The sequence below is a fragment of the Ctenocephalides felis genome, unplaced genomic scaffold (assembly GCF_003426905.1).
Source record: "Ctenocephalides felis isolate EL2017-DRISC unplaced genomic scaffold, ASM342690v1 CF-g0.4_SCAFFOLD_01492, whole genome shotgun sequence".
In the NCBI taxonomy this organism is placed as follows: Eukaryota; Metazoa; Arthropoda; class Insecta; order Siphonaptera; family Pulicidae; genus Ctenocephalides; species Ctenocephalides felis.
Window position 1 is genome coordinate 42,938,378 of NW_020537646.1, and position 22,205 is coordinate 42,960,582.

Sequence of the window (22,205 nt, forward strand, 5' to 3'; positions counted from 1 at the left end):
TTATCTATTAATTTTTATTTCGAGTTGAATATATATATATATATATATATATATATACTTAAATATAATATCTATTCACTACATCTAGCCAATTTCAGATCTGGATAAAAAATTGTTCCCAGTTAAATATCATCTATCCCTACATTAATATTTTTTTTACAAATTAAATCTAATAATAAACAAGCTAATAGAATATTTTATCACACAATTTTAATAAATGTCAAATACTTTCTGTTCGAGTGAAAAAAAACATTTATTCTAATTATTATTTATATGTAAAATAAATTTTATTAAATATTTCTACGTGAGGAATTTGTTTTTAATTACATAGCATATAAAATAATCAGTTCTCACAATTTAGGGCAGTATTGATTTAAAACAATACTAACAATGCAACAAGCTATTATAGAAGTGCCAAAGAAATGCGCCGATTTTTGTGAAGTTTTTAAACTATATACAATATACAATTTCAAAACATTTAATTATAAAATCTTTTTATCTAAACTTGACCCAATTTCACAATCAAATTTAATCTACTTAATTAGTTTACAAATTTAAAACTATGTTGTGTATTCAAATTATTTCTTTTGATAACATTTATATGCACTATTGCATATATATATATTAGGGTAGTCCTTAAAATGGTCATTTTCGAATTTCCTTGCTCCCAGGGGCTCAAATGGTTCCAAATAGATAAAAAACAATTATCTAAAAGTTTTAGCACTTAATATTAACGTTTAGATAAAGCGCAATTCAATCAAAGTTTGTATGGGAAGAGCATGGAAAAAAATTTGCAAATTAAAAAAAAATATTTTAGGTATAACTTAGCGACAAATGAATGAGTTTTATTCATTCATTTGTTCGCTAAATTACATCTAAAAAACATTTTTTAAATTTTTGAAAAATTTTCCATGCTATTTCCATACAAAACTTTGATTGAATTGCGCTCTATCTAAACGATAATATTAAGAGTTAATTCTTTCAGAGAATTGTTTTTTATCTATTTGGAACCATTTGAGCCCCTGGGAGCAAGAAAATTCGAAAATGACCATTTTAAGGACCACCCTAATATATATATATATATATATATATATATATATATATATCTTATATACAATTCATCGAATAATATTTTGCAAAGTTAATAAAATGTTGTCTACGACTTTATACGAAAATTGTTATTGGCACACATCAGAGCAAAGTTCAAAACTTCATTTAATCAAGTTATTTTTTCTAATTTAAAATCGAATACAATAATTAAAACAAATAAATCAAAGAACTAAAAAACATTTTTGCGCAATTCCCCATGGTATTAAAAAATGGAATAACCAATTAATTGTATCACCAAACATAGTTTTTAACATAATATCAAGTTTTGGCAATATCATAATTATTTGTTTCACGATAGATATGATCAAATGAATATTTGAAATAGAAATCAAATGTTTTTTGCGTGATCTTATTTGAAATACTTGCAAATAATATAAAACATCAATAAAATAAGAATATACATTCTTAAAAAAATTATAGAGTCCGGTTTCATTCTTAATATGCAAATATACGATGCTATTTATACATAATAAAATAAAGTATATATTTTTTAAATATAAAAACTCTATCAAATATTGAAAATAACATACAAAACTAACCTTTCATTAAACGTGAATCTTCAATGTCTTTATCACGTAGATTAGTGTTTTCTGAATGATCATTTTTGCAACCATTTGGTATCCTTTGCAGATCAATAAGGTTTACTAAAATGTAATATATTTTAAGATTTAGAAGCTACTAGAGATTAGAACTAAAACTAACTAATTCAGATAAAGGAAGAGCAAAAGAAATTATCATTCAAAATATGTACATCATACAAAATATGTACTTTGAAAAGAGTTGGAATCGTAGTCATCTTAATATACCAATCTGATTTATTATGACACCTAACATAGGAATGACTAGAAACTATTGCTGCATGGCATCGTGCCTTAAAACAAATTACTGGAACTTCCCGTAACGTAATTTATAATTTCTAAAAGTTAAAAAAAAAACAGACCGAACGTGTCAAAACCCATGGAAATGTGAACAAAATTAGTATTCATTACTAAAATTTGTATAACATATCTCATATTTTGATGAGCATATGCCTAATGATCATTATCGAAAGCCAAATTGCATTTTGTTTTCAATTTTTTTAACTTCCCGTAGGGCAAGTTATAGTGATCGCAAAAAAATCGAAAATGAAAATTTTTATATATCTTTACGTGTCAAAGGTTTCTGAAAAAATGGATATATGTGTGTGTGTGTGTGTGTATGTACGTGTGTGTATGTATGTGCGGATACAAATTTTCGTCGACGATTTCGGGAACACGGATCAACCGATTTGAATAATTCAAAAAACATTCGATTCGTATTGATAAGGAGACGTGCTGATTAGTTTATGGCAAAGGCAGGTCTAGCCGTTCCGAAGATACGGGGCAAAAAGTGACGAAAACGGTAGATCAGTTTTTAAGAGAACGGGGCGTCCGATTTGAATTCAAAAAACATTTTACTTGTATTGACAAGATGAAGAATTGATCAAATATTCATGGAGGCAGATCCAGCGGTTTCGGAGATCTAATAATAAAAGTAAAAAAAATGCCATTTGGCGGTCAAAAATGATCATTAGACATATGCACATCAAATTATCAGATATTTTATAGAGATTTTAACAATAAGTATAACATTTTTTTACATTTCTATGGGTTCCGTACCAATGCTTATCCGTTAGACGGCGGCGCGGCACTTGCGCGCTTTGACATTTCGTCTCTATGCAAGTTCAGAATTTCCAAAATATGTCAAAATGAAGAAAACATTTTTCTTTTCAAAAAAATTTTGTTTCCAAAAAAAAAAATTTTTTTTCAAAAAAAGTAATTTTTTGTCAAATTTATAGTTTCTCAAAAATCTAATTTTTTCGAAGTAAAATTTTTTCAAAAATGTTAATCCGTCCCCCCGTCAATATAAATGCACATTAATTTTTTCTAATCGTAAGAAATCCCAAAATATTCAGAAGTTTTTAAAAAGTAAAGATATGCAAAAATGTATATTACCTCACAGTCAATCCTGATTAGCTCTAGCTCTTTGCAGTCGTTCGGGATGATTCCAAGCCATTTGAGTAAAATCTCTAACTACATCATTGAATGTATCATCTCCTGGTGCATGCTCAGTGGCTCTTATTTCTTCGTTCAAACGAGCTAATCGTAATCTGAAAATAATATATTTTTTAAAGAAATATGTATCAACATTATATGTAGTTCTTCATAGTTTACAAGATATTCATTTCTTAATTTATATAATTTATCCTGCCATTTGTATTTATTGGTATCCTTTAACGCGGTACGAATTCTAAGAATGACACTGTTCCTATACAACACGATAAACAGCTTCCATATAACGCGCTACAATTTAGCCTAATTTGAATGTTAAATCCGAGTTTCTCATAGCGCGGTTTTAATATCGCGCGGTACACACTCACCGCGTTATAAAAGCGTAGACTGTATACATATATTCATATTAACAAATAATAATTGATAGAATACAGTATCCTACTTACAGAGTAACTATATCAGCATTAGCCTGGTTGACAGCAATATCGATCGGCTCCCGTCCTTCCGTATCTTTAAGATCATGTTTAGCTCGATGTTTTAGCAGCAGACACACTTGAGCGGTATGCCCTAATCTGGTGGCCAAATGAAGTGGAGTGGAACCAGCTGCATCCGCCTGATTTAATCGGGCGCCATTCAAGAAAAGAAATTCGCAAGCCATCACGGAACCCTTTATCAGAAAAAATTGAATAACGATTAAGGCATATTTTGCATGCTCATACAACGTCAAAATTTTTATTAACACTTAAGTGTCTCAAAGCGCATTGCTGGAACTTCCCGTATAGTTATTAAATATTTAAAGAATAAAAATCCATAATCAATAATCAACAAAAATGATAAACGATTAACAACAATTGTTTTAAATATTTTCAAATATATTATCATAAACATTGTAAATTGCTTACAAGAAATTTAAACCTAATCGAGTCCAGATAAAATGAAGGCATCCGAAGATCATAAATAAAAATTATGATAAAATTTTATTTTTTAGAATTGTCTTTTCGTTTCAGCATCATTTTGTAAAAAAACTGAAAAAAAAAGATTTTTTTAAAATTTTGGGAAAATTCGGTTTTGAATTTTTGATAATTTTTAATTTTTTTGAAAATTCCGGGATTTTTTTATAAAACAGCTGGACCTGCTTTTCTAAAAATTTAATCGAACCCTCAAAAGCTTAATTATCATTTTTGCCTCGTTGTCTCAAACAAAATCGTGTACGAGAAATTGTACCCTTACATACATACACTTATACACCCATACATAAATTTTTTCTAAGGTATGCCAAGATGTACAGGAGTTCTTGAAATGTAAAGATATGCAGAAAATTTTATTTTAGAATTTTATTTATTAACTTCCCGAAGGAGAAGTTGTTTTCATCAAAAAATCCGATTCGCTAATTTTATGTTTTCTCGACGTTTCAAGCCATTCTGAATCGAATGAGACCAAATTTGGAAAAAGTATGTGTGTGTGTGTGTGTGTGTGTGCGCGCGTGTGCACCAACAGATTTTTGCCGTGAATCGTCGTTTTCTCAAAAACGGCTGGACCGTTTACAAAAAATTAAAAGCCATTCGATGTATCTCGATGAGGACTATTGCTTGTCAGTTTTGTGCGACGATCGACCAAACCGTTTCTTCGTAAATAGCAGAGAAGTGAAAAGTCTTTCGTGCACGTTTTAGCCCGCAGTTATGAATCGATTTTGAAAATTCAAAAATCGTTCGAAAGATATTGGTTGGGAATCGTGCTGATTAGTTTTTGGTAGAGATCGGCCGGGCCGTTTTCTTGTAATAAAGTTTAAAAAAAAAAAAATTCGACGATTTTTATGATTATTTTTTTGGCGGTAGATACCATAGTCTTCTATATCATACTAAAATATTACGGCCCTACGACAACTGGTTCAGCTTTAAAAATTCGTTAAAGTTTGCAAAAATTGGTATTGTTTTTTTTTGGCATTTGTCAAAGTTAGACCTTTGATCGACGTTTTCTCAAAAACGCCTGAGCCGATTTTAGAAATTTAAAAGCTATTTGATGTATTTCGGTGAGGACTATCGTTTGTCAATTTTGTGTGACGATCTGCCAAGCCGTTTCTTTGCAATTTGAAAAAAAGTGTTAAACTTTTCGTCCACATTTAAGCTCATCCTACTGAACCGATTTTAAAAAATCAAAAACTGTTCGAAAGATATTAGTTGGGAATGATACTGATTAGTTTTAGGTGAAAATCTACCGAGTCGTTTTCTTGTAATTAACTGTTGAAAAAAAGTGTTAAATTTGCGTCCACATTTAAGCTCATCCTACCGAACCTATTTTAAAAAATCAAAAACTGTTCGAAAGATATTAGTTGGGACTGGTACTGATTAATTTTAGGTGAAAATCTACCGAGCCGTTTTCTTGTAATTAACTGTTGAAAAAAAATTTAAGACTATTTTCATGGAACTTTTTTTGGCGATATACATCATGGTCTTATAGAACTTACTGTAATATTACGGCCTTACGACAAGTAGTTTAATTTCAAAAATTCGTCAAACTTTGCTAAAATTATTATCGTTTTTTTTTAAAGTAGGATTGATGAAGTATATTATTTACACTTTTTTTTTTGATTAAGTCGATTATTTACACATATCGGGAAGTTCATGTAACTTGCCTCAAGGCTAAATACCAAACCAACTAGTTTAACTTATTCCATGGGAAGTTAAAAAGTTGAAACTAAAATCCTTCCGATGAAATGACAAAGAATAAACAAAACAAGCGCAATAATTAGGTACTATTTAAATTCTTTAGTGTAAACGCTTCAACTTTTACTAAATTGATTTATTGATTTATTGATGATACTCAATGGTCAATAAAATAACTTGTCCCCAGTTTAATATCATTTTCTTAAAATCTATAATTTTTCAATTGAACGCATCCATATCTTCCGATCACATTGAATTGTAAATACAATAAACTTCTTTTTAAAAATTATCAATAATAATCATTACCGAGAGTACTGCTTGATGTAAAGGCGTACTATTATCACATTCTTCATTTGCCCAAGTCTTTTCAGCACCTAGAGCTAATGCACTGCACATAACAGGAAGGTTGTGAGCACCAGCCGCTCGAAACAATAACATATTTGGATTTAAATTGCTTATATCATCTTCTTCTAAAATAATTAAAACGTATTCTTATTAACGTCTTAAATATATAAATGATTAATCGTTATATAAAAAATAGATGAAGCATATTTCACTAACCTGCTATGCCGTCACTTTCTCCGCCAGTAGAATCTTGATCACTACTCAATTCTAGCGGAGTTTTTAATTCTGGTACGTCGTCTCCTATAAGTAACATCTCGGGATCCGCTAATACTTCAGCAATGAATAATATTTAATTAATAAACTAACTTTAATTAAATCAAATCATAAATATATTTCTCACTTACAAGCTGTTTGTTTTATTGTTTCATTGTCGTCCGAGCTTTCATCAGTTGCAGCTTCCGTCAAAGCTGATAATACTTTATTGTTAGGTTTTGCTTGTAAAACGTTTTCTTTGCTGCAACAAATTGATTTTTTTCATACGATTTTTTTTTGAATCATTCAAGTCAGTTGATGTAAAGGACTTTTGTTTGAACCATATAAGCGAACTTTAAAAATTAAAAATTTTAGTACAAAATCCAAAAAAAATATAATTAATAAATATTAAATAAATATACTTTGGGTAGAGTAAGATATTGAAATAATCGATTTTATAACCATGGTAAGAAAGCAAGCAACGATAAGCAGTATATTTAGTAATAAATTTCTTTATATAATATTTTGAGAACATAGCACTAATGCTAAAGACATTTGAACATAGATATTCTGCAGTATTCCAAAAATTTAATAAAATAGATAGTTTTTATAGATCATTCCTCAGAGTGACAACATATAAAAATACAGAAATGCTTCATTGGGTAAAAATTGAATCAGATTATATTTTCAGGTGTGTTGAAAATTCAGTAAAGCAACAATATTAATAGAAGTAATCAGGTAAATATGAATTAAACAATAGATAATTATCATCAATCCTTAATACAAAAAAATACCATCCATAATTTTAGAATCCTTTCCAAAATACTTATATATATGATATATATATATATATATATATATATATATATATGTATAATGTGTACATATATAGCGATAAAATAGTGTTTTGGAAATAAATAACTGATTCAATTTATAGTCAGGAATTGATCGACTCCTGAAATCAATGCCAAAAGTAGAATGAATGATATTATTCAAACCCCGAATTGATAAATCGATACGTAATTATTCTATTAAATTCATTTTACCTGCGAGGCCTTCTTCTCAACCTCCTAACACTCCATTTTCTAACACCTACTTCTGTAATTTGACTTTTCTTATTGTCATTCGCCATAGAATTGTCAGGATTGTCTTTCATTTCATTCGATGTCAAATTGTTACAACTAGGTAATAAATTAACAAAACGCCTCTCAACGTATTTTGCTTTTATCCAAGCTTCTCTTATATTTCTGAAATTAATTTTCTTCTGTGAATACTTCTTATAGCATAAATGAAATGAAAGTATATTTAATTATATATAATACCCTTGGCAATTTGGTGTAGCTTTTGTAATATCCGAAACATTTGCTTCATATATCTGTAATAATATATTATTCATATTATCTATCCACCCGAAAAACTATATTTACAGATAAATCTATTTTCTTAAATGTAGTAGATCTATAGTACCTTTAGAAAAGCATAAGCATAATATTTATAGCAATTTTATTGAATGCCCTTTAAGAATATGGGTTTAATTTTCTACTTCTATTTACTAAATATCTCTACCAAATTAATGAAATTTTAACCAAAGTTATAGTTCGGTTTATTTTGAATAAAAAAAAAAAATTAAGTTAAACATAGCAAAAAATCTTCTTTTATCTTTGAAAAGCTCAATATTCAATATTAGGGAATTTAATTGAATGTTCAGAAAGTTACTACAGACAAATATTATAAAAAGAAATGATGTTTTGACAACTAAACTAAATTGAAATTTAAATCTAGTATATTCATACCCTATTAACTATATTATTTCCAAGTTCAGCCATAACTTTGACGATTTCGGGTTCCCAATCATCCAAAGTTAATGATCTCACTTTGCTGTAATGTACACCTAGACTTCTATGTACACCTGAACATGCTATTTTTATAAAAAGCAAGAAAATAAAAATCAAAAGATTAGCAAAAATTATTATTATAGTTCTAAGGAAATTAAACTATGGGCTTTTTTATAAAAGATAAAATACTAATTTGATGCTAGAAAGATTATTTCTATTTTATAATTAAAAATAAATTGTTAAACTATGAGATTGACATTTCTTCTAGACAGTCATAATAGATATTATTAAAATTATTGTTACAAAATTAGTTTATACTTACCAATACATAAAGTAATTCCCAAGTTGATGCTGGCCCATTTTGGATCAGGATTACCACAGTCGCAACAAGAGTTATTACCAGGAATAGTTAATAATTGCTCCCACATTCTGATGATAAATTTTTGTAAGATACTACGATTAGAAAATAAACTAATGGCCACAAAGCAATTGAACCATGCATATAAGAACAGAGAGAAAATATATTGATTAATTACTATGTAAGACTAATTTTGATCATTATTATTATGACAACTCTTTCTTAACAAATTATAAAGTATTATTTGAAAAAAATATATATAACTGTTTATAAAATAATATTTCACATAAATATATTATAAATGATTTAATTTTTAATTGAAAATTTAGATTTATTAATGGCGAGAAAACAAACCTTGAACGTTTATGTGGGCTATCAGATCTATCACTGTTTCCACTAATTATATTTCCACTTATACTGCTGAAAGCACTATTTTGGTTCAAATTGTTCATATTAACGCCAGCGTTATTACTAATTTGTAAATGGGAATGATTTCTTTGCAAAGCCGCCCCGATCGCTTGCTGCAATGCTGAAATCCATGCATTTAAAGACTCCTCCGAATCGGCTTGCAGCATGTGACTTCTATTAATTAAAAAAAAAAAAAAAAGATTAAATTTGGAGGTGACAATACAAACAAAAAAGCTAAAGAAATAAACGAAATAATTATTCTAGAGTTGTGTTAAGTTATTGAAAAAGGAAAATTCTTATTTTTTATATTTTCTTTGTAACAGCTTTCAATTATTTTGAAATATCTTATAGATAATTAAACAAAAATCATGTTTTTCTATGCAGCATTTATGTATACCACTAACGCGCGCTGAGAATATAGGTATTACAAAATTTTCAAGATTTTTTTTTAAATAAAATTAAAACAAAGAAATCAACTTCGCTCAAGAAAAAATCAATTCAATAATATATAAAACATTTTTGAAAAAAAAAGATTTGTCAAAGTTTTTAATGCAATTCATTTTTTTATTAAAAATATTCATTTCAACAGTCATTGTTATGAACAGTAAAAAAAAAATAGATTTTTTCTTTTTCTTCATATCATTTTGACCCATTATTCGGAAATAAATCTACTGTTATATATTCTTTATAACTTACTTTGTGGGTGATAAAACTTCAAAACAAAAACGTCTTTCCCCTTCTATAACAGGCTTAATTGAACATAGTCTAAGATCATCTTCCATCACAGTGCCAGTTTCTTCACCAGTTCTTTTCCTTAAAAATTCATAGAATGATTTATTAAGTTACTACATAAACTGAAGTGTCATCAAAAAGTAAAAATAAAGTAAATAAAATTTGTACAATAAGTTTGTACAAGTATAAATTGTGTTTGTATTTTACACACCTATACACTAATTGGTTATCACACAAATAAAACCACCTCCTATTCCACGTTTTGAAAGCATTTGAGGTTCTTTTAAATAAATAGCCTTCCATAACAAATTCACTATCCTTTTTAGATTGAACTGTATCTAAATTGGTTACGACATTATGTCGCTCCTCCATTTTCTTTTCAAGTTTAGAAGTTTCTGTACGCATAGCACCGATCTGAAAATGAGTTTTGAGCTAGGTAAGATAATTATAAAGAATTTAATAAATAACTATTATTACAAATAATATTTTCTCTTACATCTTCCGCTAAAGTTTTGAAGAATGGATCAAGGTCTTGACATAAATCAGATCCTTGATGATAGTATGTACAGCAGGCATGCATAAAGGATAATAGCTGCAAAAAATGTTTAACAAGTAAAAGTTAACATTAATCAATAAAAACGTTAATCAAATCAATCAATAAATCCGTTAAAAAATAAAATATTATCTCATTATTCACAAATAATATAGTTCATTTATTTATAAATATTGTCTATTTCACATACATTGATTCAATAGAATAATTATGACTAGCTTTGATCAAATCGATGTTCCTCATATCAAAATATTTCAAACAGAATGTTTATAAATAACTTGCATAACGATATAGATAAGCTTTATAAACAAATATATAAAATATATACAATAAGAAAAATCTGCGTAATACAATTCAAGGAATTAATAGTTTTGAAAGAATACGTTTTGAAAACTTTGTACATACAATGATTAATTTATTTCATATTTTCAATTCTATAGTAGAACGTTCACAAATTGAATACATACTGAACATTTTTGGAGAGAAAAATTAAATAAAAACTAGTGGTGTATGGCATCGTGCCATGCAAATTGCTGGAATGCCCAGTACCTTAATGAAATATTCGAAGAATATTGAATGTTTTCAAATAGATTGTTATAAATACTGTAAATTTCATTATTCATATTTTAGAGACAAAATTAAAAGGGCTTATAAATTGGACGAGTTTCATATAAGTTCACATAAAAAGTAAATAAACAAAAATATTCAAATAAACGATATTCAAAAAAATATTTTTTCAAAATTAAAAAAAAAATACAATTTTTTTTTGCTTTTTCGAAAAATAATCGTTTCGTCAAACATGCGAACGGTTTTTTGAATAATTCAAATCAGATGCCTCGTTCTCTCAAAAACTTCCATATTTTGCACAATTAGCTCCGTGTCTCTAAAACGACTAGATCTGTCTTTGCCAAAAACTAATCACCAAATCTCCCCATCATTACGAATTGAATGTTTTTTTTAATCATTCAAATCGGATTCTCCCATACTCTCAAAAACTGAATTACTATTTTCTGCACTCTTTGCTTCGTATATCCGAAACGGCTAAACCGACCGTTCCCAAAAACTAATCAGAATCTCTTCCTATCAATAGGAATCAATTGCTTTTTGAATCATTCAAATCGGTTGATCCGTACGCCCGAAATCATGGACGAAACATTGTATCCACACATACACACACACACAAATACATTTTTTCTGAGGTATACCAAAATGTTTAGAAACCTCTGAAACGTAAAGATGTTCAAAACTTTTCAATTTAAATTTTTGGATAATTACAATATCTTTCCCTAAGGAAGTTGATAAATTAATTTCAAAAAATGACGTTGAAATAGTTGAAGAGATTAACGTTTAAAATTTATTTATACATACATAATTTTATTTTAATTTTTATTTAAAAAAATGACATTTCGATTCATGCAATAATTTAATATTTTCTTAAAAATTGCAAGATATCGATTTTTGTTATCCTTTTGGTTATAAAATCAAAATTCAATCATATGAATAAATAACTTACTGTAGCTAAGATTTCATGACCCTTCCTTGCTTGCAGCATAGTTAAACTATGTACATAATCTAATGCGGAATGTCTAAAACATTTTCTCTGTGCAGATAAAAAATTTAAGGCCTCATCTGCTTCAAGTGGTTTATTTTTTGATACCTTAAATTAAAAAAAAAATAGTATAAAATATATAGTAAACATAATTGAAATTTTATATTTATACTTACTTGTGAATTTCGAAGTAACGCAGAATCAAGTTCCGTTGAAACCTTCTCAAAGTGATGCTTGCTATCCTTAACAGACTTAATATCACTGAAATATGTAATACGTCCAGAATTACATTATTTGAATATATTTAATTTTTATAATACTACCTTTTAATAAAAGATGTCAAATTTTTCAATACTGTTCTACTAGCTTGGTCCAGTAATATGGTATGGAATTTATTCATTTCCTATTTGAAATATTATAATAACAAAGATTAGTAGTTCGAACGATTCAAATTATATAATATTTATATATTGAAATATTATTGATAAATAACTATCTACATTGCCGCACCTGTAAAGCATGAGTCAATTTATTTAATGATGACACAGTTGACGGTTGCTCCTTAAAGTGTTGAGATAATTCAAAAAGTGAATTTGCGAACAAGCTGAAATAAATGTATTTTATAAATATTTTTTCTTTTATAATCAATGTACAATCTCTATATTTAAGCGAACAAAAGTTACAAATGATAAGTCAGAGACAGAATTAAGATAAGATGCAAAATGTTCTATACCATTAAAAAGTAGGTTATACAGAAAGATTATATTAATATATTCTCAATTAACCCGTGAAAGTTATTCTAGATTTAGAGTCTAAAATCTAGATAAATAAAGATTTTAATAAATATTCTAATAAATATTTTATGTTCCAAAAGTCTTGTAATTCACCCTTTATTCGTTTAATTGCTTAGCTACTTTAGTTATTTTATGTTAAAATAAAGATTTTTATTTCATTTTATTTTCTATAATATTCTAAAATATTCTCTAACGATTTTTCAACTAACTTTCGATACATATATAGTCTTGATGTATCGAAAGTTAGTTGAAAAATCGCTTTACAAGAATATTCGTTAAATTCGCTCTATTTAACGCTTCAAGTCATTCTGAGTCGTTCGAGACCAAATTTGGGAAAAATGTTTTCGTAAAAAAATCTGAAACGATTTTGAAAACTCAAAAATTATTCAAATTTCAAAAGATATCTCTTGGGAATCGTGCTGATTAGTTTTCGGGAAAGATCGATCGGGTTGTTTCTTCGTGATTAATTGTTAAACTTTTTTTGACGATTTCAATGAAACGCTGTATGGAATTGACCAGGAAACATATGGAAAAGTCGTTCATTTAGATAAAAAACTAGTGGGGCGCATGACATCGTGCCTTAAGGCAAGTAGCTGGAACTTCCCGTACCAAAAAATATTTTTTTTTAAAAAATTAACTTTTTTTAAAAAAATTACTCTGAAAAAATTAGATTTTTGAGAAACTATAAATTTTTGACAAAAATTTACCTTTTTTTGAAAAAAAAAACTTTTTGAAGAAAAATTTATTTTGAAATATTTTGGAAATTCTGAACTTTTTTGCAAAGCAATCGTACTGCTTTAACTGCATAGAGATGAAATATCGAAGCGCGTAAGCGACGCGTCGCCGTCTAACGGATAAACATTGGTACGGAACCCATAGGAATGTAAACGAAATTTATACTTATTGTTAAAATCTCTATAAAATATCTGATAATTTGATGTGCATATGTCTAATGATCATTTTTGACCGCCAAATGGCATTGTTTTTTTCTTTTTTTACTAGATCTCTGAAACCGCTAGACCTGCCTTCATGAAAATTTGATCAGTCCTTCATCTTATTAATACAAGTAAAATGTTTTTTGAATTATTCAAATCGGACGCTCCGTTCCCTTAAAAACTGAGTTGCCGTTTTTGGCTCTTTTTGCCCCATATCTTCGGAACGGCTAGACCTGCCTTCGCCAAAAAACTAACCAGCACGTCTCCTTATCAATACAAATCGAATGTTTTTTGAATTATTCAAATCGCTTCATTCGTGTTCCCGAAATCGTCGACGAAAATTTGTATCCGAACACACACACATACACGCACACAGACACACACACACATACATCCATTGCATAAACTTCCAGTTATATGTAATAATAATAATAATAAATAGATAATAATTATATAACAATGTGCTTTGTAAGCATTCGCTATTTTAATGCACAAATACACACATTGTGTATGTTCTAAGAGCGTGACCCATTATTCCAAACTTTTGTGAATTTTTAAAATTAAATTACATTTCGAAAAACTAATATTTTAGGATATTCGTTAAAACAATGAATTTTATCGCTATGCAAAGCCATAAGATTAATTAAACTAATAAAAATAATTCATTATGAAAAAAAAACGCAACCGATCTTTACCAAAAACTAGTCAGAACGTTACCCAACTGATATATTTTGAAATGTTTTTAAAATTCGAAATCAACATAGAAGTTTTGGCAAATATTATTTTTCTAATTATATACAAAGTTTGTGCAGATCATCATGTAAAATTAATATGTGAGTCCTTATAAAGCGTTATCAAAAGACTTTGAAAATTTTAAATCGGTGCAGTCATTTTTGTGAAAGAGTCGACGAAAGGTCAAGTTTAGCCCACATACACAAACTATTTCCAATTGTAGTGCCATATGACTCATAATGACTTGAAAAGTCGAGAAAATTTGAAATTAGCGCATGGGATTTCATGCCAAAACAGATTCAGAAAGTTAATAATTGTTTCTAATAAGAGAAAGATTTTAAAGAACAAAAAATTATGAATAATATAATCAAGAAAACCTAAGTTGTTATATATATATATATATATATATATATATATATGTATGTATGTATAAATATATCCGTGCAAAATTTATCTGATATTTCGACATATGCATCTATGCTCTATAGATCTCCTCAGATATAACTACATTTAAAGAAAATCCTTTGAGTTATATTCTTATACATTTTAGTTACTTTATAATTATTCAAAATAGATGATTGTTCATATTACTTCAGTAAGAAAGATTGCCTGTGTTTGTGTTTGTATAAAATCTTCATTTTCCAAAAATCTACTTTTGCATGGAAAGGCATTTATGTTTGTGCTTGTGTAATTGTGCTTCATAAGAATGATTAATCACGCCTGCTCGAATTGGGCAACAGAGGTGATATTAAGTTCTAACATATGTTCATAAGGGAACGAGTGGATACACATTCTTACTTAAGGTTTTGGGATTAAAGACTTATTAGGTGATTACAAAGTCTTATGGACTTATTATAAATAGTTATTTTAAATACAATGATGTTTTTATTTCTTGTTTGCATTTTATTATTTTTTTATTAGTACTTTATATTTCATTAAATTTATACACGCATGTAGTAATATATTTGATTCGATTTTGATATTTGACAGATTGTTTATAAATTATAATTGTTTGATTATAGATGTGGTCAAACACACATCTAAGAGTGTGGTCATACATAAAAATATAAAAGCGATTCAGTAGTGAATATTTTTAGGAAGGATAGTTTAAACTTTTTTTTACCTTTGTTGTGCAACATATTGTTTTCCAAAATCTACCATCTGTCCACAATTTTTTAAGACTTTCTCTATCTTTTGTTCCAAATGATCAATATTAGTTTCCTCCTCCTCTAATCGAATTCTGCAAAACCCATTTTCAAAATATAATATTATTAACTAATTATATGGAATTCTGCAATAATACCTAAATTTTGGAGAATCCCTCAGGCATTCGTCGAAATCTATTTTAGATCTCATTTTAACACTCATACTACACTAATCTAAAATTTACAAAAATAAAAACTCTAATCTTAAAATATTAAGACATCTTTATAGAAAGTGTTTAATTGCTGATGACAATATCATCTTTCCAGACATTTTGTTTCTTTATGATAATTAGCTGTCAAACATTGACATTACTACTATCGCCATCTACCGGCCAAGTGTAAAACTAACTCTGGTGTTAAATTTAATTTTTAATCCTAATCTTAACGATAATGTAACCAGATGGTAACCAGCATAAAACTGTTTGTTTAACTACATCAGACTTATTTTATTAGATAAAATAATAAATGATTGTAGATATTTGGCGTTTTGCAAAGACCCCTAATATCCAAGGTTAATTCATTATGCTTTGTTTTTCTTAACTTTTTTATACTGATATATTTATATGAAATGTTTTCCTAATGATTACTTAGATTTCAATAAATATTTAAATAGAATACTGAATTACATAAAATGAATTTTTTATTAAACAAAAATTTAAAATATTCTTATGGGCAATACTGATCCATTTTACTCAATTCTATTTTTTCCATTTCAATAAAGCTCCATGTTATTACTATAAATCTTCAGAAAAAACTAATTTTATTTTATTTAAATGAACTAGACTGTTGCAGTTGCAGTCACAGGTTAACGTTTTAATTAACAAAGTGAATTGTCACAAAAAAATCACAAAATGGTAATAAATTATGTAAATTATTCTATATTCAATATTCTTATCTATTGGCATGGTTTCACAAAGGCGAAAATGCATTAATAAACAAATATGTAAACTATGTGTTTTACCTTGTGAGTCTCCTCATATGTGAAAATAATGACTTAATCAATAAGAATTGTATTAGCAACTTTTAAAATTGTAACAATAAAATTTTTAATTATTTATTTTAAAAATATAGTGTTTTTCTGTCAGTAAAAATTAATCAATGTGATTTCGAATTGATTACTTCCAAACAAGCTTATAATATCTGTAATTGTATTAAAATTTAAATTATTTATAACATTTTTGAATTAGTTTAAAATAATTCAGAATAACTTCAGAAAAATCGATAAAACAAAAATATAAAATGTTTTTTCGTAGCAAAATTATACTTCAAGAAAATTATGTTAATTTTTATCTGATTGAATAAAGTATAGTTGATTGAGAATTATAAGAGTAGTAATAAAGTTTATATTATGTGTACCCTTCAGTATAATTTTTTACAATAATTTACAGTTATAAAAATCATAATACAAATATAAGATATAAATCTTAATACAGTCCTCAAAACTTATAGTAAATAATTTGGAATCTTATATTTCTGATAATGATCAGAAGTACAGTACTATCATTGCTATTATAAAGGTTGTAATAAGCATTCCTCCGATTAAAATAAATTTATCTTGTTTTACTCTACGTTCTATCAGTCGTATTGTTGCATTTGATAAACCCAATGTATTTGCAATATCTATGACTCGTTTGTGAGCACCTTTCAATGTTTCTCGTTGAGAACGAAGGCTCTCCAGAATATTAGTGCCTTGAAAATTCAATAAAATTATTAGATAATATAATAAAACAAAATCAAAAGATTTAAGAATTATTCAAATGCACCTGTTAACAGCATATCATTTACATTGTTGTTAGCATTTTGAAGTGAATTAAAATGTTGTAGAGAATAATCAATTTCTATTGATGTGTCAGGATTTGCAGTAAATCTTTTGCTCAATAATTGTTCTCTTTCGGATAGTTCAGCTTGTTGTTTTTGGATTCTTTGCTGCCACATTTGTAACGCATTCTAAAGATTAGATAAACATTTGATATTGACATATGTAATTATAATTATTATTTTTGATATATGTATATATGTATATATATCTTGTGGTGGCTCTCACACCATGGACCTGCCTTTGGGCAGACTACCATTTATTATTATTATTATTATTATATATATATATATATATATATATATATATATATATATATTATATACCCGTAACCCCCGCATAACACGATACTTCTATATCACGGAATCGCTCTAACACAGTTTAAGAATTAATGAGAGTTTTAATAAAATAAAAATATAGTAAAATCGCAGTACAATAGCTCAATAAATGTGTTGAAACTAGTGCAAAAGATAATTTGATATATATTATTGGAGTGCATATGTTTCACTGAAAAAAATTCTATGATTATCCGAACAATATATTAATTAATTCTTAAGCAATTCTTTGAATAAAATGAGCATAAAAGTTTAATAAAGATTACTTTACATGCATTAAATATATAAATATCATTTTGCTAAAAGCATGTAATCCCAAATATATTTTTTTTGCAAAAAATGATGCACTAATCTGGAGGTAGTATAGAAAACTGCTCAGAGGATGAGGATATCTTGCAAAAACAGTATCATGTTGGATAGCACTTACTCGTTAATTATGACGATAAAAATCATATAATACAAGTAATGTATATAACTTCTAAAAAAAATTAAAAAATTCAACAATATTTATTATATAATCATGATATGTAGCATGTTTTTTTGAATTCTTGGAATGTAACCCCACTTTTTGTACTAGTTCTTTGTCCCTTATAACATGGATTCGCATAACATGCTAGTTTTCTGGAATGGAACTACCATGTTGTATGGGGTTTACCTGTATATATATATAATATATATATATATATATATATATATATATATATATATATTGATTGATTGATTGATTGAAATCTAAAACTGTATGTAATGTATCAGATATGTAACTGGAAAAAAATCACTTTCTTACTTGCAAATGCCTATTTTCATTCTTGAGTTGTTCACATAGTAATTTTGCATTTTGTCTTTGAGTAATAGGTACCTTGTATACTAAAATATCCAACTTTTCACAATTTCTGAAATGATGATGAAATTTTGAAAATTTTACTAATTTACTACTTTTCAATAAATTTAGAAGAGATACATACGCTTTTACTGTATGTATTTTAGATTGTATTTCACTTTCTATATTTGTAGCAAGGTTTGGTTGTTTTTCTAATTGTTGAAAATTCTGTTGTATTTCTAGAATTAATTTGTTAGTTTGATGATATAGAGATTCCATTATTAAAACTAACTTATATCGGTTGTTATTTTTTGTTAGTAATATTTATAAAACTCTGCAGAATTTTGTATTTATATAAATTAACTAAAATCCATCATAAATTAATAAAAAAATTGTTTTACTATTGCTAATATGTTAACTCTGTCAAAGATGATGCAAACTGTCAAATGCCACGTGTGTCATGTACTGTCAAATAGTTTGTTGTGATTATTTGCACAGGTCGTTTTGTGCCTTTAATTTAACATTTTATAAACCTATAATGTTTATTCAATTTATTATAATAGTTCGTATCAATGATTAAATCTACATATTTCAAAGTATAAAAGTTTCACATTAAATTCATTTTGAAAATTCAATTCAAGGTTATAATTATGACTTGATTGCAAAAGTTATTTAAGAAAAAAAACTTTTAGTTGCAGGACGTCTACTAATGAAGGCTGATAATTGCTGAATTACTAAAAATTTAATTTTCTATGATAACGTAATTAATATTATATGATAACATAATTTAAAATATGTTGTGGAAAGAAGCTGTTATATTTTTTGAAGTATTTTTAACAATAAATAATCTGAGGACCTATAAATGTAGCAAAATAACAGAACCAGAGAGCCCCCAACTAGGTAATAATCATCTATGCATAACTTACAATATGAACTATTTAATCTGTTAGTTTGATTATCAATTACTTAATAAATCTATTATCCCAGAATACCTTGTTTGTCGACAATGTGGTGCAGATACTGCCGACACATATTATATTTATGATCACTTCAGTCCAGAAGCTATGCACGTGAAAACGAATCAAAGTATTTTTGGACGAACAGATGTTGCTGTCCAACTCTTAGAAAATCCATTTGGAATGCAGTTTGAGGTTGTAACAGTCGCTAAAGCATTATGTGCAAAAACGAATAGAGATAAGGTAAATGTAATATTTTCTTATCATTGCTATTAATAACTATTATTTTATGACTTTATAAATTATATATTAGTGGCATGTAAATTATTCATGGTACCCGGGATTTTCTTGGAAACATTGCCTTTGTCCAAGATGTGGAACGCATCTTGGTTGGATGTTTGAACCTTTAGATACGGCAACATCAGACCGAAGTGTACCATCTGACCAAGGATTTTATGTTCTTATTTTAGATAAAGTTTTAAGTGAAGGATGTAAGTAATTAACTATTTATATAATATTTATGAAAACAAGTTTTCTTTTATATTCATTCTAAGCTAAATAGAAAAAGACGAATATTGTTCAAAATATATGCATAATTTGAATTTGAATACAATTAGATATATATTTATTACATTCAGTTACCAAATTCTCTATATTTATTATGTCTTTATGTTTCAGTTATTAATTCTCACATGATTCTTGGACGTACAATATTTAGTTAGTGCTTACTAATTATTCCTATACACAATGCAGTGCACTGCATGTAACGTAACTTGAACTAGTCAATTGTGTGTATTGAGCAATTTGAAATGTTTTAAAATGGAATTGTCTGTTAATTATGATAAATCTTATCTTGTACAAAATATTGTGATCTTGAGTTTTGCAATGTTGCTAAAACGTGAGTGTTGTTTTTGAGCCATCTCAAACTTGTGTAAATAAATAAAAATAAAAATACTTATATTCCACAAATAAATCATATTTAATGTTCTTATTTGTATCTTTATCACTGTTATGAATAATGTTTCCATACAAGTTCTTATATAACACATTTATTTACATTGACTCAATTACTTAACAATGTGTCGAAGTAAAAAAAATATGACTTAAAATTGAACAGTTTGGATAACAAAATGTCTTATCCATATGTCTTATGATTCAGCTATAAAAATATACAAAGACAAGTATATTTATTAAGAAGAGAATAAATATAAGCATATAATTCCTCTACCATATATAGTCTTACTAATTTTTGCAAAAAAATATTTCTGTTATCAAAATTAAAGATAACAGAAATATTTTTTCAGAATATATTCTGTTCTCTTTTCCTGTTTTAAAATCCAAATCACTTGAACATATAAATTGATTCAGTTTATAAGGTGGATTGCAATGATTGTGATTGTTGTTATATTGGAAAAAGTTCCCATTATATCCACAATAGAATGAATCAACATATTCATAATTCCATCAAACCAAATTTAAAACCATGTTCTCAGTTTTTTTCCTTTGAGCAAATTTTCAATATTTATCGTCTGACCATTCTTTATAAAGAAAAAATATTAAAATCTTTAAATACAGAATAACTTTTTACATTTCAAATATTCTTCTTTTACTTTCCAACAGCTATCAAAACTCAATAAATTCCTGCAATGGTGTACCCTGGCATAGACCAATAGGCATAATTTCTGAATAAAATATTAGTGCTTTTTTCTTCACCTGGTTGATAATCATATATGTTGATATACATTAGTTATTTAGTGTTATTATATTATTAACTTTTGGAAGGAGAAGTTTATGTTTTCATCAAAACATCCGATTTGCTATTTTTTTGTTTTCTCGACGTTTCAAGCCATTCTGAATCGAATGAGACCAAATTTGAAAAAAGTTGGAAAAAAGAAAAAAATATCAATTCTAAATGGATTTTATAACTTAAAATGTTCGAAAAATAGTTGGAAATCGACCTGTTTAAAGACTGGCATAAGTTCTTTTGTAATTAACTATTGAAAAAAAAAATCGACGATTTTTATGTTTTTTTTATTATGGTCTTTTCGATCATACTAAAATATTACGGCCATAGACCTTACACTACAACTTCAAGTGTGATTACGACCTTACGACAAGTCGTTTAATTTTAAAAATTCGTCAAAGTTTGCAACAGTTTGTGACGTTCTTTTTAGCTTTTGCCAAAATTAGATTAATTAATTTTAGTGATAAAATAATATCAAAGACTACGATCATGACATATGTAATCGTGCCAGTATTTTCTTAGAGCAGGAAATTAATTTTACACAAAATATTATAAGTTCGTTTAAAAAAAGTTTTTTTTTCCTTTTAATTTTTTAATTAATGTTATGAAGTGTTTCTTAAAATTCAATATGGCGATAAAGTTTATGCACAATAAACAATAAACAGTCCTACAAAAATTGGTTGTATCATATAAATTCATTAAAATTCAGAATACGGAGCTTCAATTTTAGTACGTATACAAAGCAAGCACATGTTGCTGTGCACTATGAAGGGTTAATATAATTATAGATATTTTTATATGTGTTTATGAGATATCAATTGGAAATCGTAATGTTTAGACTTGATCGAAAGCGAAAATTTTATTCAAAATAAACAGTTGAAAATTTCATCTTCTCAAAAGTCTCAAATTCGGTTGATTAAGTCAATTTGTTTCACATTTCGTAAAGTTTAACCTTTGTCTATTATTTTAGCTAAATGATGATAAACATTTTGTTCCCAAAACCGTGCAATTTTAAATAAATTTATATTTTATT

The 22,205-nt window shown here is 27.2% G+C and overlaps 3 protein-coding genes across 5 annotated transcripts; 1 reads left to right on the forward strand and 2 right to left on the reverse strand.

Moving 5' to 3' along the window:
* Window positions 1-1,537: 1,537 nt before the first annotated feature.
* On the reverse strand, window positions 1,538-15,738 carry LOC113369927 (arf-GAP with coiled-coil, ANK repeat and PH domain-containing protein 2). The gene is made up of 20 exons (XM_026610549.1): window positions 15,600-15,738; window positions 15,420-15,536; window positions 12,346-12,439; window positions 12,159-12,238; window positions 12,012-12,096; window positions 11,800-11,943; window positions 10,230-10,325; window positions 9,945-10,147; window positions 9,698-9,814; window positions 8,948-9,175; window positions 8,558-8,664; window positions 8,194-8,318; window positions 7,723-7,775; window positions 7,447-7,647; window positions 6,553-6,662; window positions 6,365-6,478; window positions 6,110-6,273; window positions 3,587-3,807; window positions 3,084-3,238; window positions 1,538-1,754 (listed from the first exon to the last, which is right to left on the reverse strand). Exons 1-19 carry the CDS (start codon window positions 15,662-15,664, stop codon window positions 3,091-3,093), a joined length of 2,472 nt encoding a protein of 823 aa, XP_026466334.1. The 5' UTR covers window positions 15,665-15,738; the 3' UTR covers window positions 1,538-1,754; window positions 3,084-3,090.
* A 1,126-nt stretch (window positions 15,739-16,864) lies between these two features.
* LOC113370459 (probable Golgi SNAP receptor complex member 2) lies at window positions 16,865-18,819 on the reverse strand. The gene is made up of 4 exons (XM_026611126.1): window positions 18,618-18,819; window positions 18,440-18,545; window positions 17,265-17,448; window positions 16,865-17,190 (listed from the first exon to the last, which is right to left on the reverse strand). Exons 1-4 carry the CDS (start codon window positions 18,749-18,751, stop codon window positions 16,985-16,987), a joined length of 630 nt encoding a protein of 209 aa, XP_026466911.1. The 5' UTR covers window positions 18,752-18,819; the 3' UTR covers window positions 16,865-16,984.
* Window positions 18,820-18,903: 84 nt separating this feature from the next.
* On the forward strand, window positions 18,904-20,388 carry LOC113370460. Of its 3 annotated transcripts, none has more exons than XM_026611129.1 (5): window positions 18,904-18,970; window positions 19,165-19,372; window positions 19,460-19,671; window positions 19,742-19,919; window positions 20,107-20,388. In XM_026611129.1, exons 2-5 carry the CDS (start codon window positions 19,267-19,269, stop codon window positions 20,148-20,150), a joined length of 540 nt encoding a protein of 179 aa, XP_026466914.1. In that variant the 5' UTR covers window positions 18,904-18,970; window positions 19,165-19,266; the 3' UTR covers window positions 20,151-20,388. The 3 variants fall into 3 exon arrangements, with proteins under 3 accessions (XP_026466914.1, XP_026466912.1, XP_026466913.1); XM_026611127.1 differs by having other exon boundaries at window positions 18,952-19,034; XM_026611128.1 differs by having other exon boundaries at window positions 18,961-19,068.
* Window positions 20,389-22,205: the final 1,817 nt, after the last annotated feature.